Raw genomic sequence first — 16526 nt, 5'->3', positions numbered from 1 at the left:
TGACATAAATGCCACTAAAGCAAAATGTGCTAATACTAGAGAAGTCCAGCACATCACAGTCAATTGCTGCACCTTGATGTGACTCCCTGTGACTTTCTCCAATAGCACGTATTAATATAATTTTGGCCAAACTTGTGCTGCTAAGAATAATATTACAAGCCTTGGTCCAAATAACATTTAGAGGGGTCAGTGCCATGTGCCACATTGTCCTGGCTGTGTCAGTATGGGAGAGAAATGTACAGAGGCCCGCAATGAACAGCATTGGCTTTGTGGTACACATGCACATATAGGGTGACACCTGTTCCTTAAAGATAAATGTTCCTTTAAACTCGCCTGTAGGTGTAGGGCATGCTAGGTAATACATCCTATCGCAAATTTCCCATGACTGCGACGGTACCAGGAAGATTCAAACGGGCCCACGGCGAGCAGTGAGTTTGGTCTCGGATGGGAATGGGTAATGTCGGTTCAGAGTCAAAGGTAGTCTTTAAAAACCTTTGATACTTTGAAACGTCTGTCGAGTTTGCAAAACACTTATAAAGTTCATTGTGACACTTCATATCAGTGTATGATTCACAATAGATAACAATGGCTGTGTTCCAAATCCAAATTTATATTATGCTACTCAATACAGCATGACAGATTAATAATTCAATCGTGTTTTCACATTGTTATAAAGAATGAAAAGCTGTACTGAGCTGTTTTTTCCTTACAAAATCATGTAATTATTAGTTTATGGTAAGTATAGTTCTCATGATATGAAACATCAAATACACAACAATGCAGCAATGACCTCAGATCTGGAACACCAGTAAGAATACTTAATTTGGATGACGCTCCCTTGAAAGATGGCGACCTTAAAAAAACAAACTGGAATCATCTCTTCATAGAGACAAAGTAAGGACAGCCATTACTTCCCTATCAACTAAAAGGCCTTGTTTCCAATTGCTTCCCCTCCCTTTATTCAGGATCTTTCAAAACATTCTGTTTAATTTTCTTACAATGCTGTTGAACTATTTTCCAGACTTGGAAAGCTCACTGCTATGATGGCAGATCCTAATTGACCACAGATCCAGAACTTTCTCCTTCTGCCAATCTATAGCTCTGTTCAACCTTGACACTAAAGCATACTTTTAAAATATTGCCACCCCTATAGAGGAGATACTTCACACTCAAATCCACACAGATAGAGTGGCCTTTATGCAAAATTTCAGTTTGGACAGCCATATTAGTAAGGGACTAAAAGCAATAAACGTAGTTGCGCATTTGATCTCCCTGCGTTGGTTATATTTCTGAACACCAAAAACGCATTTGAGAAGGCTGACGGGCTTTTTATAGAATTAGTGTTCCAGAAATATAGATCTGGTTATGCCATGTAAGGCTCTTCTATATTTCTCAAGTGAGGAAAAGATGTCATGTCACTAGATGGGAAAGATTCTGAGGATGCTAGCACCCTGGGGATGGTAGCTGGCCAGCTCGCCAAAGGACAACACTTCCTGTGTGGAGTAGAAGAAGTGGGGAGCAGAGGGCCTTCCGGGGAAGGATTTCACAGGGTGTCCGTGGGTGGAAACTCAATTCGACAGAACTAAAAGAAGTAGTGTATTAGCAAGGGAATACATTTATAAATATAAAGAAGTCTACCCAGTGTCTCATTTCTGTGACAATCCTTTCCAAAGTGGCCGAAACGTCAGGCCCATGATTTATTAAAATCCTACAACCAACTATTCATGCTTGTCAGCACAGGTGGAAGTCTATAAACACCGCTCACCTTAACTGACCTCGTTAATAGTTACCTACCAAGGGTGTCTGATATCCCCGATACAATTTGCCCTGACTTTAGTAGTTATTAGTAGAGGCTATTAGGAACAAACGATATAACTATTGCCTATCTTCTCCTGGATCACAAATGATCCAGCCTTATTTGTTTACAATATCATTTGTCTCATGTAGAATACAGCAATGTCTCTTCCACATGTATCCATGCTAAAGGGTCGCGCAGCAGTGTACGGCTTCAAAACACTAACGGGCAAATATTATGCAGTAAACATTTTTACACGATTAGAGGCAATGCAGAATATGTTGTGATCATATGACTTCAACTTGGCATGACACAAAATTAAGATCACTCTAGCCATGCCACCCATGACTCTATACAAACATAACAGTCTAGAATTATTTATCCCAGAGCAATTATTCACAGAACTCCACTCACGGAGCAAACAGAAAAACTCCTGGATATAGGTTAAAGGTTGTAAAAATGTCTATATTTAATATGTTCCTTCCTTGAGTTAATAGGACACATGATCAGTCAATGTGAACAAGCATGTATAAACAAATTGAAATCGGCCAATAGATGTCTGAGAATTTCCCATGAAGCACTTTGCAGACCTTTGGCCAAGGTAGTTATGGCACTCATGTACATTCACAATTAGGTAACTGCAGTGAACTTGGTTGCCATAATTGACCAGATGCTTAACAACCCACAAACACAGTGAACCCAACAAGAATATTCATGTTTGTAGATACTCCTACAAACCCTGGCATAAATTCCTTTGATAAACAAACTTAAGACTCCCAACCTTGTTCCATGACACTGGCGATGGGGGTGACTTTAATCGAGAGGTTCATCATGTTTTATTACCTATCACTAATGAGATTTTGGGCAACTCAGAATTAACACCAGGCCTCTACACGGCAAGGCTGCATTGCTAGGTAATGGGAGGTCATACACACCTACTTCATATTTTTCTATATGTTTTCATTGTTAAACCCCCACCCAATTGAGGAATGAGGTGTCACACAAAGAGGACTGTCCAAAATTATTTGGATCTGACACCATTTCAAATGCATATTAAAACACAGGACTTTTCAAATTTCTTCAGGATAGCGTCCAGCATGTGATAAATGGTATACTCAATTTTATATGAACCAAATTGGAATTAGACATGGTGAGGGATATCTCGGTGACATGTGGTCTGCAGTTTAGTTCGGAGTAGCCTCCTACTACACACACAACAATAAAAAAGTACTTTTAAAGTATCATAGAGATACTACCCTCCTCTACCAAAGATAGGGAAAATGTTCCCTGATGTACCATTAACCTTTTGGCTCAACTGTTATAAGGATATGCTTCATATGTGGTAGACCTGGACTGTTGCCCACATTTTTGGGAAAGAAATACTATCCCCGATCAAAACTATAATCAATGTTTCTTGCCACCTGATCTGATAAGTATCCTGCTAGTTGCTCCCCGAAGAGACTACACATACATGCTAAGTTCATGGACAAGCAAATTGATTATACAATTTTTATTGTCAATGATATTTATCTTGAGCATTTCTAGAACCTACCTCTGAAGCCCCGAATAGACCTTTCGTTTTAAAAAATATGGGATCTAGTACAAATGGAAGATGTAATCGTGACAGCCAGGTGCTAGTATGGCATGTTCGAGGCAATTTGGTCACTTTTCATTGACTATGAAATGGGCCACAGTGAAAGTTCGTAGAGTTTTGGGTTTTTTGATGTTAGGGCGTGGCTTGTGAGAAGGTACGCTAGGCATAGACTCTCCCCATCCAGTTGAGGCTGTCCTAGGCTTATCGCTCCGGTATAAGGCACACTGATCCAAATTACCAGCTATATTACTTCTCTAATAATACTCATCCATGCTTATTATTGAGATTCTGCTGCACACACTTTATGTCTACAACCTTCTACTAATATGAGCACTGTATTGCTTACAGGGGCTCCTGGTTGTGTGCATATCTGTCATTCTTCTCGATAAAAGCTGTTTAAAAACATCAGCATTGAAAGATCTATATAAAATTCTGAAAGATTAGTCAACACATCTAAAAGAATACCAATTTAAATGTGAAGTGAAAATATTTCACATAATTATATGGAATAGAATCATTTAAAAAATATATTTTTCAAAAATCTCCAGGCATTTTTCCTGCAGAGCTGGTTATGCGTACAACTGAGCCACAAAACGTACATTAAAGCCGCTTTTCATATGATGTAATGCAATACAAGTAACATGATTTGTTCTAATCCTCTTGAAGAGAAAAGGAGACAAAAGCCAAGATTTAAGCAGAGTATTGTACAAAAGAAGAAAAACTGAAAAAATGCAGCATTGTTTCAAGGCTCATATATAGCTTAAGAGGCAGCTAAACGTGAAATCCTACAGGCCCAGCATTCTCGGTTCCAGCATATATATTTCACCCATCTGAGTTTCTAAAGACCACTGAAACTTGACTAGTTCATAATAACTGCCCAAAATGGTGGCCTCTCCCTGAGCGTATCGCTTGCAGTTTACTTGTTTCCACTACCTCAACCTCACAGTGACATTAATTTCTTACAATTTAACACATGCCAATCCTGGCAGGCAAGAATCAGTTTTATAAACTCCAGAAGGGGTTGCAAGAATGTTCTCTAACTAGTGTTGGTACATAGTCGAATTCACAAAGTAAATGGTTAGGAACATCCATTCCTAAAACAACATTTACTCTACCTTCCCAGCAATGGCGTAGCTAGCCCTCTGGCTGCCTGTAGTGGTCCCCGTGTTTGCCAGCCCGTGGTATCCACAGTGAAGAGGAGCGGGGGTGCTTGCTATTTGCGCCCAAAGACAGCAGGTAAGAGTGGAGGGAGGCCGCTGCCCCTAAAACTCATGCTGCCCGGTGCAGACAGCCCTCCGCGCCCCCATAGCTACTCCACCGCTACCAAGTTCAACCTGTACATTGGAAGTCTGTGCAAGAAGCCTTTCTCTGATGGGGTTACTGGTTTACAGATACAGCCTGGTTAATCCCAGGTAACTACTGACCTCAGTACCAGTCAAAGTGCACTGCTTTTTTAGCAGGAGCACAATACAACTCTAAGGATGATAACACAAGGAAATGTACAATTGTTCTTATAAATCTGATAATTGAGCTCAAAGATTGTGTTAAAACTCTTTTACTTTTTTGTACTCCCCTGCCCCCCAAGTACTTGTGTTAGGCCTAAATAACCAGAATGTGGGTTCATTGTCACAATAGCCCTGTTAAAATCTGGCAAAAATAGTTTGGCACAGCAAGGGCACCACTATAAATTAGAGATACTCCTACAATCCCAAATTCACAGTTCCCCCGTCTCTAGTTAGGGTCAAGAGAAGCACTGGGTTTCCTACAGTAGAGCCTCTGCTGGCTCGAATGTCAGAAACCCTAACTTATGGCAAATCTGCCATAGGACAGCCAGGATATAGTGAGGTTTGTCCTGCTTTATTTAGGGCGGAATGACCATCACTAGATTTCCCTACCTGTGACCATCATAAAAGGCGCGGTGGCTCTAAGCAGGAAAATTGTGCAATGGCGCACATACACAGGTACCTCACTCCTTTTTTCTTGGTGTTGTTGTTTTTAAACTCTCAATTTAGGAGTTTATTCTTGGAATTTTTGTTATTTACAGAGTGGGCATATTAAATATGGCACCTGCTTGCAAAGCTTTACTGCATTCATTGTTGCTGCCACAACAATGGCTCCTTTGAAGGCAAAGAGATCCCTGGAGTCCGGAGGGGCTCTGTATGTGCGAAAACCAAACTTCCGCTAGGTCGGCAGAGGCGATGGCCTCACCAACCTGTCATTTTAGCAAACCTCCAGCCATATTATAAATGACCCCAACGTTTCTACTTAACTTGCATTTAGGGAAACATGTCATGCATTTGATTTTTCACCTCTTTTTCAGCATCTTAGGCCAATTCAAAGCCTTTTCATATGCTGGAAATATGCTTTAGGCGTCTTGTTTTGGGTTGTATGACAGTCACCATATTTAGGGAAAAGTATGTCCCATGGATAGACAATAATATTGCCTCATTCACAGTGGAAGAGATTTCATGGGTGGGAGCAGTTAGTGTAGAGGTTGCTATTTTAAATGCTGAAGGATCACTCTGAAGAGTGAGAGTTTTGCACCTGATATAGGAATGGATCATTAGCAGGAAAAGGTATCCTGTGACTTGGTTGTAATTTATGCATAATGGGCTGGTAAGGAGGACTGATGGGCAACGATTTCCAGAAAAAAGAAGGAAGGTTTTAGAAGGACAATTGTGATACATGCTTGAGAAACAACTTTGCCCAGTAACAATTTCAAGTAATTGGTGTGGAATTACATTTTACAGTGCATATTGTTGCAGTTGAAAGCTGACAACTGTTGAAATGAGACATATGATAATCAAAGGCTAAATCAGGGAAATGTGATTAAAAAAAACTGCAAAACTTGATGCCAATTGAACTTTTAAAATTCATATAAAGTGTATTATTTGGGGCAGGTGGGGTAAATCAAAGGCGTAAATTACTATGGTGTGCATTTTTATGGATACTTTTTGGGCAGTTTGTAGGGAGAAGAAACTTTATTTCAGAGTTAGATGAAGGATGATCTATAACTTTGAGAAAGATGAGAGATTGGTTGTAATGATCAAAGGCAAGTCATACCAGTAAGGTCACTTAGTTGGAAGTGCTGGGAGAGGTATCTTTGTGTCTCTCAGGGCCATCGTTGGCATTGTTGATACTGCTGAAAAAATGACTGAAGAAATTGGGGACTGTGGAGAAGATGCTGAGTAACTGTTCCTTGGGGGTAAGGGCTGCAACAGAGGCATCTAGGACAGGGCTGAATATTGACTCCCTGATGGAACTAATTTTTCAACAGATTTTTCAAGGATATTTGTATCATTCCCAACTCCCTTCCTATCATTAACATCAGAAATTCCAAAGCTTGTTTTTCTACCCAACTACTGTTTTGAAGTAAGTTAAAGGTCATGCAGCTTAAGTTTGAATATAGAGTTTTCATTGGCTAAGAAGGAAACAAAATGGGCTTAAAATGACCATGTGGAAAACAAGTAAGAAGCATCAATGAATTAACAGTTCACTCGATGAGGAAGGTGGTATGTGAGGCAGAAACTGCTGCCCAAAATGGTGTGAAAGAAAAAGGAGGTTATCTTAAATCTGCTCATCAGTCTTATTTGGGACAATGATTTTGGTAAAGTGAACTTGGCGAAAGGCTAAAAGAGACATACAGATGTAACATCGGAACAGGCTAGAGCGACACAACACTCCATATCACGGTTATGAGGTCATATTTTCAGTGAGACTAACCTGGTCCCTGTATCCTACCTGCACTCCATCATGGTTGGCTAGAACTTGTAATTGTGTGCCAGTCAGTGGCAACCAAATAATCACAGTTGGCGCTTTGAGCATTTAGGTGCTCTACTTACCATAAAACTTTGAAATTGCATATCTCCAGTTTTGCAGATTGGATTTTGTCATTTTTAGTGTCAGATAATGTATTGAATTTTACTCTAATTTTTAAAATTGGTATGAGATTTTTCTTGTGTTGTGTTTTCACTTTATGGCTGTTTTGTGCTGCAAAAATACTTTACACATTGCAACTAAGTTATCCCTGACTGCTTTTGTTTCAAGTTACCAGAGGGTTACGCAAAGGTTAATTTAGTGACTGTTTGTGGTTCACCCCGACATGGACTTTGGCTGTTCTTGAGATGGGCTCACACCCTCTTAAACCAACAACTCAATTCCTCACACATCCATTACATAAATGGTTAGGAACATGCGGTAGGCATTTATTTTTAGTTCCAAGTTAAACTTGAACCAAGGAGTTCCTTGTATCAATGCCAACTGCCTTTGCAAGAAACTGATCTATCATATGTATTCTGTTTTACTGTTAAAGCCTGGCTAACACCAGATCTTTTGATGAGACAAAGCCCTTGTCCTCCACATGCTTTAGAATGACACAACTCTAATGATGCTGACAAAGGCAGATTGCTAATTGTTCTTGAAAATCTGTTAATTGAGCCTTTACTGCCCAAGTAGTTGTGAACTCAAATATTATGCTTAAGTAACCAAAGAATGGTAGAAGTGTGAGAATAACCCTGTTAAAACCAAAGGGGCTGATTCAGAGATCAACAGAGAGAAGGGTGAGAAAATTAATGGCAATTGAAATGTTAAGGTTTGTATGAAGCGTGTTCCTAGCGTCATGGTGGAATACATTGAAAATGTATCTCAGGGTATATTTTTCATGGGTGTTCTATGGGGAATTAAAAAGGCAGGAGATAGATTCTTTCAGTGTTTGATGTGGGGTGATGTATAAGTTGGTTAAAGAAGGGGGATGGTTTGTAATGATCAAATTCAGATCAGGTGGGTACGATTAAGGTCATTTGGTTGGCGTCATCAAGGGAACTATCTTTGCATCACTGGGTGTCATTGTTAGTATTTAGTTAAAAAAATGTTGTGCACAACAAGGATGTAAGCTAATGACAGTTCTCCCCACATTGATGATGCTAAGACTGCACAAGATTAGAACTAAAGAGTATGTACTGGGGAATTGTTCTTAAGTGGAAAGGGCTCCAACATAAGAGTCCAAGACAGATAGATGGCCTGATGGAAGTATTTTTCGTTGCATTAAATAGGTATTTGCCTCATTCCCACCCCCCTTCCTCTCATCAACATGTTTAATTGCCAAGCTTATTTTTCTGCACATACACTAGTTAAAGAATGTTAAAGGATCATGGCCGCACATCATAATATAGGGCATTCATGGTCTAAGTGGTCCAGAAAGGAGGCAGAAAATAACCACATGTAAGACAAGAAGTAAGAAGCTTTAACAAATTAACCGTCCATAAGATGGAGAAGGTGGCATTTGAGGGGAGAAACTGATGCCCAAAATGGTGTAAAGGGCCAACAAAAGTTATCCTATATTTGTTCATCAATAACATTAGGGACAATGATTTTGTTAAAGGGAGTGTGGCGAAATGTTCAAAGAGACCTTTCACCAGGGGACATACCAGAGCATCATTAGGTTCTGTTCACAATGAATAAAGCTATTCATAGAAGGGTTTGCAGAGCTGCATCAAACCAGTAGCTATTTAGAAGCTGATTAGAAAAATGAATGGGGAGAGATGAGACGGTATTTAAGGGTAGAGGGAATGAAGAGGGTAGCACCTGAGGAAAGATGGTACCTAAGGGGGTGTAGGGGGTTTAAGCAAGGTGACACACAGATTGTCTATGTATTACATGTGCGTTTAATAGAGGGAAGATGTTGACATTTTTAAAACTTTTCCTAGATGCAAGTTGTCATGGTGGCAGGTGCTACAGGATATTATTTTTAGTTTGGGTTGCTTCAGATATTGGGGATAACACATCAAAGACAACAAAGCAAGGTGACCCTAGGGAGAAAGAAGGATGCCTGTCATCCCTGGGGAATGTCAGTGAGAAGTGTGATCGGCCTGCAGAGCCGGCTGTTATTGGCTAGTTTGTATTGGGGAGGTTGGGGAATGTGTGTGTGACTTCTAACTCAGATTATGGCTGTGCAGCCATCCATACCACTCGTTAGCTTTCTACATTTCATAACGAGGAAGAGAATTAATTGGTGTGATTGCTATAAATATTGGGTTGTTGACATGAATACTAGTATGCATGAAGTTCACAGAGGTATGTGTTACAAATAATTATTGTTTATTCTTGTTACTTCAGGTAGGTGAAACAGGACTAGTAGGGGTCGAATTTGTGAGGCTCTGTAGCCAGTAGCCCCTAGTGTATAGCAGTACACCAGTAGTAAACCGCTGAAAAGATGCTAAAATAAATACTGAGGATGCTGAACCAATGTTGGGGGTCTACCTATGACTGCTCCTTCGTCCTCGAGTTTGGGGGCAACTTTGGCCTCAGGGGTCGATCTGCCATGAATCTGGGTCAAGTCCAGCACAAGTCAAGTTGTCACTGGTCTACTGGTCTCTGGTCACAAACAAAACCAGTAGTTTCCTTTGGTTTAAGATAACTTCCTTGCTGGGTGACCAAATGGAACGGGGAACAGCAGGGATGTCCTTCTTTGGTCCTCTCTCCAGTACACACATGATTTGAGGTCTGGGTGCCAGAAGTATCACTTTGATGCCCACTATGAGCCTAAGGGGATATGGCAACTAACTAGCCAATGTTCTACCAGGTCCCTTCTTCCTGATGATGACTTTCTGTGAAGTGTGGCATCCAGCTAGCCCAGAATGCACAATTCTGCATACTCCCAACATGGCAACACCCTTTTCTCAGTGTGTGGAGCTCCCTAGTCCAACCCAGAAGTGTGGCTACCTGAGGGCTACAATCCTCTTGAAAAAACTGTTTGACAACAGTTTCTCGCTCGCTGTCCGAGACACTGGTCTGTTTGCCTAAACAAAAAAAGCAGTCCCTCTTTAGTGGACTAACATTTGCCCTTCAAAAGCGGCTTCCACCTTGAAGCGTGCCTTTTGGGCTCACACCCACTTTGGCTATCCTTCCAGGAGGAACTCACATCTCCTCCCTCGGAGGTCCTTTTTTCCTCTTCCTAAGATTTGTTCTCACCTTTACCCAGGAAGGCAGATTGTCTCAAGTACAGCAGCTGTGTGCATCCAAAAATGGCTACTGGAAACTTTGGGCATCAAATTGACCACTTTCCAAAGTTCGAATTTGTGAAATAGGTACATTAAATTCAACTGACTTAAGCAACACGTTGGGTTTAATGCAATGATCCTTTTGATACCCTAGAGTACCATGTTTAGTAGTGCCATTTGGAAGCTAGCACTGCAGAGTTGTCGGCATTTAACTACATACTACACACAGTAAAAACAGAAATGATGGGTTTTTACAGTCAGGACATGTAAAGTAAATAAAAACACATGTCCTTTTTAATATAATGCACCCTGCCTTTAGGGCTCCCTAGGCCTGCCTTGGTGTGACCTATAGATTTTAAAAAGGAAGGTTTTGCGTATGCCATTGGTTTAAATGGTCAAGTCAGTTTAGCAGTTAAGAGGGGCACTTAACTTACAGGCCCTTAGTACTCCTAGTACTATAGACTAAGGACTTATAAGTAAGTATACGTATGCCAATTGTGGGTGAGCCAAATAGACATTTACCTCTTATGGGTCAGAGGATTGGCACTGTGGCCTGGTTGGCAGGATTCGGTGCATTTTCAGAATCGAAAAAACGGCAACATGGGCACAAAAGTATGGGGGTTATCATGCAAAAAGAGGCATTTTCTTTCAAGGCATCATACATGATTTTGCCTGTTTGAAGTGAAGTTGTAATGGAGTGCGTATCAGTTTACCTCTTATTTCAGGTACCCTCTTCCCCCCTGCAAGGAGGCATTGTATTACATGTTCCTGTGAATTTCTCTGCTAGTCTATTTAACACATTAGAGGACTGAGGGCTCACCAGACTCAGGAATGTACCCCAGTTAGTAACCACAAAGAAAATAATATTTTCCTTGCAGGATTCAAATGGGGGTAAAAGTACTGGTGCCAAAGTTTTTAGGAACTCAAGAGTTTAAGTCTGCTACACCTCAAATAAGGGGCGGGTATTCATTCCTTTTCTCAATGCAGGTGCCCAATGCCATATTCGGCCCAAAGGGCCCAAAGCCCCTGGAGGCCTGAGACTGGGTAAAATAGGATGAGAAAAAGAGGAGGAACAGTAGGTTCAGGATGATACAGTTCCATCAATAGGTCTAGACGAAGAAAGAAAGACCCGCATGTCTAGGAAGGTAATTTAAGAGCACTAGGTCAAAAGAGTGATCGATTTAGTCGATGGCTGGAAAGCCATGATTAAAATGACAGGTGTACTTGAAGGAGGTTGGGTCATTAATCCCACGAGGGTGGCACTATTTGAAGGAAAGGGTGGTTTCGGAATTTTGCTCCAGTCATGGACTGACCTGTGCACTGAGTGAACTTTTCAGAATCTTATTTTTTCAGTGGCCTCTTGGTGCATATTCTTTATGCACTAGTCATCTGTGAAGAGCCACTGCAAAGCTGGATTTCACCCTTACAAAAATGCTTGGAAGCAACAAACTGAAAGTTACGTGGTCTGTACTTTTATGTCTGAATGAACGATGTTGCCAGTGTCCTGGTTACAACATTAACTTGTTTTCAATACTTGTGAAGACATGCATACCCCTGCTTTTTATTCTCTTGGCACTAACTCAGAGAAATAGTGAGTTAAATGTATGTACTTTATGCCCTGTGGGTGCATAAACAGGCACTTGGCTCTGCACTGTCCTGGAAATGTCCTTCATGCTATGGCCCTTGGTGCTGTCTCCTCCTACTCTTTGTTCTCCAATATGCTTTTTTGCCTCCACAAATTAAAAATATCTCAGTCCTTCTTTCCTAGATACATTCATAATTGTTCTCCTCTCTGTCCCTCTCCCACAGCCCTCCCTCTTTTAGAAAAATCCACGTTCCAAAAGCACCAAGTGCCAACAAGTCACGTTTGACAACTTCAACTAGTCCATCTTATTTTTAGGTCTTGCCTAAAGCAGCATATATGCTTTCTTGTGTGAGACATATTGATATTTGGCTGTGGTCTTAGAGCCCACCCATTATTTACCATTTGTTTGCTTCAGTGTTGTTGGATCCCCTTCTATTTTTCGTTTTCTTTCCTTTTAACTCTTTAGGGTGTGCTATTGTTGCTACCACCCCCCTCCCGAGACCCATGATGTAGTTAGTGACTGCATCTTATGTGAGACTTCTCTTTCTTTTTCTTTGTAAATATCCAATGCCCAATTGCGCTATGTATAAAAGCTTTAAGCATAGTGTTTCTCACACAAGTTTTTTGATTATCGATACAACTCACGATGGGCATACTATTCGACTCTCTTGTGAGATTCTATCACCAAATTGAGTTTGGTTTACCATCTTTAGTGCACACTGTTCCTCAAAAGCAGCACGTACTGATAAGTGTTACTGCTTATGTGCACTGCGTAGAGCACCAGTATCTGTATATTCAACTATGAGTTACTGATCGAATCACGGCTAACGATTATGTTTGTCTTTTTCTTTTCATGTATGTCTGTGAATGTTATGTTCAACCAGAATAAACTTGGTTCCTCCCACACACGAGGGATACCAGATATCACGTGTATATATTTTCACACTTTTTATCTTTTTCACACTTAGAACCTCAGGTTAGGGTGGGCCTTAGCGCACCCATACCGCCGGGGTTTACACTTAATGGACCTGACGAATGCCTGTTAAAATTACAACACATAGGCAGAAACATGTTGACCACCTCTTAAGTGGACTCTGCTGAACAATTCATTCAGCTTTTTGTCCCACACCTTGTTTTTACTGTGTCCGATTGGCTTCTAATAAAATAGTTTTTGACACAATTGTGATACTTTTAACATTCACTCCTTCACTATTCACTACACACGAATAACCAGCTCCGCAGTAATTCTGGCGTTGTAGCACACCAGGGTGGCACTCGGCCTCTCCTGGTGGGGCCCAATGATGAAGCATGTCACCAACCAGGTTGGTGAGTGAGGGCTTTATAAAGAACCAATTTGGATTATTCTGTCGTGCTCTACATTCATTGTTTGCAAGGCACACTTTTGTTGTTATGATTAGATTTACCCTGGGGGACTGAGAGTGTTCCTGATTTATTTCCCTCCCTCTCCTGTTGTTGTCAACACTATTTCCTTTCGCACCTAGTTGTGCTTACGGCGCACGTGCTGGATTCTGGCAGCTACAGCAGCATTGGAAGCAGCATTCGGACCTGTGCTTTAATTGGGCACAGACTCATTATGACCTCATGACACACTTGTGACGAACCATCACAGGTGAATTGTGGGTAGTGTTCTTATCACAGGTGCGTCATACCGTCAGAAGGAACCTGGCTTAAGAAAAGAAAGTACCACAACTGACAGAGGTAGCGCTTCGATTCGCACTTATGCTATAGCTGCTATAATTGTTTCTTCTTCCTACTCTACACTTTACAACACATTCAAACAACATGCGTTGGCTTGAAAGCGTTCTCTGAAACCAGACTTACCTGATTACTGTATTTGGTGAGACATTTGAAATCCACCTGCAAAATATTCCCAACGAAGGGCAGGGAGGTGGGTCCGGGTGGGTAGCGGCTCCAACTCCTCCGGCGTCTCGTGATGTCAAGGATCAGCGCAAAGACGGTGAAGAAGAGGGCCAGCATCGTCAGGAAGGTACCCGAGGGCAGGAGGGACCAGGGTGCTGAGAGGAGACTCATGCTGGCTACCTCCGATCCGCTACCAAAAAGTTCCCTTTCTGTCTCTCCTTTCCTCTCTTCTCGCACCGCGTTTTAAATGTCAGTGCCTTTATTACATTTAGCGCCACAATTCCAACACAGTCTGCTCCCGGTCTCCGTCTCTCTCCTTCTCACTTGTCTGCACCAGTGATCGCCCTCAGCCCTCTAGATGTTCTTGCCCCCACCACTTCTAAGCCTTGATCCCTCTTAGAGTGTCCGTCTTGCAGTGTTTCTAGTTCCCCACGCCCCGCTCCTCTTTAACTCACTTCCACGATTTTATCTTTTCTTCTCGCTTTTCCTAGCTCCCCACAATTTTGTACAGTTTCAGCTTTCACCCTCCCCTCCTCCTTCTGTCTCCCCCAGTTAAATGCAGCTTCTTCTTCTTAGTCTCTTTCCTCTCGCTTCTCTTGTCTCCCACCAGTTAGATGTAGCTACTTTCTGCTAGCCTCTTCCCTCTTTCCTCGCCTCTCTTGTCTCCTCCCAAGTACATGTAGCGACTACCTTTCAACCGCCTCTCTCCCCTGTCCTCGGCTCACCTCCGTGTCCTTCCAGTTATGCACAACCTATATCTGTCCCTCTTCCCCTCTATTTATCTGTGTGTTTCCGCAGTCATGTGATCTGTTGGACTGATTATTTACTCACTCATTGGCCATGAAAGGAAAGAAAGAGGTGGGGTAGTGTAAACCAGCAAAGTCAGTAAAAGCTTGTAAGCACCTGATGATGGCGAGCCAAGCAATGACATAGCAAATAGGCAGGGACACTGGAATTATGCAGCAGGGGAGAGACATTATGCGGCAGAGTTGAGTAGATTATGCAGCAAGAAAGGACAAGTTACAGCACATATTGTGATAATATTACTCCAATATTTTGTCATTTTTACACAACTTAACACTGTCTGGTTTTGGCTTTCCTATAGTAGTACCAGATTAACAGCCAAATATAGCATTAAGCAACAGAAGGGTGACCAGTCAACCTTTACACTGCGGAGCAACACGTGTCGCTGGATTTTTTGTATCTTTTGAACCGTTTGACCTAGAAGCACATTTTTTTGTGTTAACATGTGCAGGTAATGCAGCAGATGATGGATTATGTGGCAAATGCAGCAAATTTGTAATTATGCGAAAAACTCTGCACAATCAAGTAATTCCATTGGCCCTGTCAATAGGTCTGGCTTTTGCATAATGTCTGAACATGTAGACATAGATCACACATGAATGCACATATGCAGACTGGGCAACACACCTACAGGTATCCATTCACACACCGAACATCACACTAACAAACAATCTCAAACAAAAGTCTCAACCACTGGCAGTCACTTGGATCGCAATATAGTCCATTGTTTTTTTCTCTACTATGCTACTTCAGAGAGGGACCTGCCATATACAAATTAGGACCCAAATTTACTGAATACTTGCTTCGTTATTCCGTCATGCAAGGCAACGCAAGCCCATAAGTCAAATTTACTGTGCCACGCAGAGCCACCTTGCATGGCTCTGCATGGCATGGTAAATCCAGAGTACCACAAGGCAGCACAAGTCGCTGCCTTGTGCTACTTTGAGCTGGGAAGGCGTTCCATGGGTGGAGTGTGAGTGCTCACACACATCCACCCATGTTTTTTGCTCATTCACAGATACACTAACATTAGTAAACCTGGGAATGCGTCAAAATGCTATGGTTAAGAGTATCAAGGAGGAGTATAGAAGGAGGAAAATGCCTTGGATGTATGTTTTTGTGCAGGAAGGTGCCCCTGCCTGCACAAAAACAATCCTGCTTGTAATGAAGGCACCCTTGCACTGTGGTGCAAGGTTACTTGCGTTGGCATTTGGCAGCCACAAGTGTACCAGACAGAAAGAGTAGGGATGCGCCATATGTATGTAAATATGGTGCATTCCTGCCCTCTCCATTTAACCCGTTGTGTCACGGTGGGCGTGTGCGTCGGACTGCCGGGGGGAGTTCGATTTGCGCACTCGTGGAATTCACCCGCACGGCAGGGGAATTCCGTCCACGCCCAAAGGGTTAATGCAGGGCAGCAAGCTATTTTGCTGTGTTGCATTGCACCAAATATGAGTAAATCTGGCCCTAGATTTCGTCTCTCTCCAATAGTAACTGTCTAGCCTGAACTGACATAACAGGTCCCATCCATACATGAACACAAGCAAATCTCATTCCGCTTTGTCCTCAGTGGGCTCCATCAGTGAGATGCACCTTGAGCAATGTGGAGCAGTGAGTACGAGACTACAAGACCCATGATTGGGCATATCTGTCACACATAGGGTGCCACACTGTAACACAAAAGTGATGAATGAATGAATGCTTGCAGTTGTGTCAGCCATTTTCAATGACAGAGCTCTTTCCTGGTACTAATAGTTCTTATCGGGTGTGTTTATTCACTTGAAACAAAGACTAAGGGCCAGATGTATGACCCTTTTTTGCAGCCGCAAACGGGAGATCCTCCCGTTTGCTGCTGCAAAAAAGGGTAGT

The 16526-nt window shown here is 41.9% G+C and overlaps 1 protein-coding gene across 1 annotated transcript in view; it reads right to left on the bottom strand.

The window, feature by feature from the left end:
• LOC146833604 (cytochrome P450 2D15-like) overlaps window positions 1–14618 on the bottom strand; it is a 355595-nt gene extending 340977 nt beyond the window's left edge. The window contains exon 1 of the mRNA XM_085601483.1: window positions 13815–14618. Coding sequence (XP_085457609.1) covers window positions 13815–14024 — 210 coding nt within the window. The 5' untranslated portion in view covers window positions 14025–14618. The remainder of the gene's footprint in view (window positions 1–13814) is intronic.
• Window positions 14619–16526: the final 1908 nt, after the last annotated feature.

The sequence above is a fragment of the Triturus cristatus genome, chromosome 4_2 (assembly GCF_964204655.1).
Source record: "Triturus cristatus chromosome 4_2, aTriCri1.1, whole genome shotgun sequence".
Lineage (NCBI taxonomy): Eukaryota > Metazoa > Chordata > Amphibia > Caudata > Salamandridae > Triturus > Triturus cristatus.
Note: the sequence above shows the minus strand (reverse complement) of the source record. Positions and strands in the feature narration are given on the sequence as shown.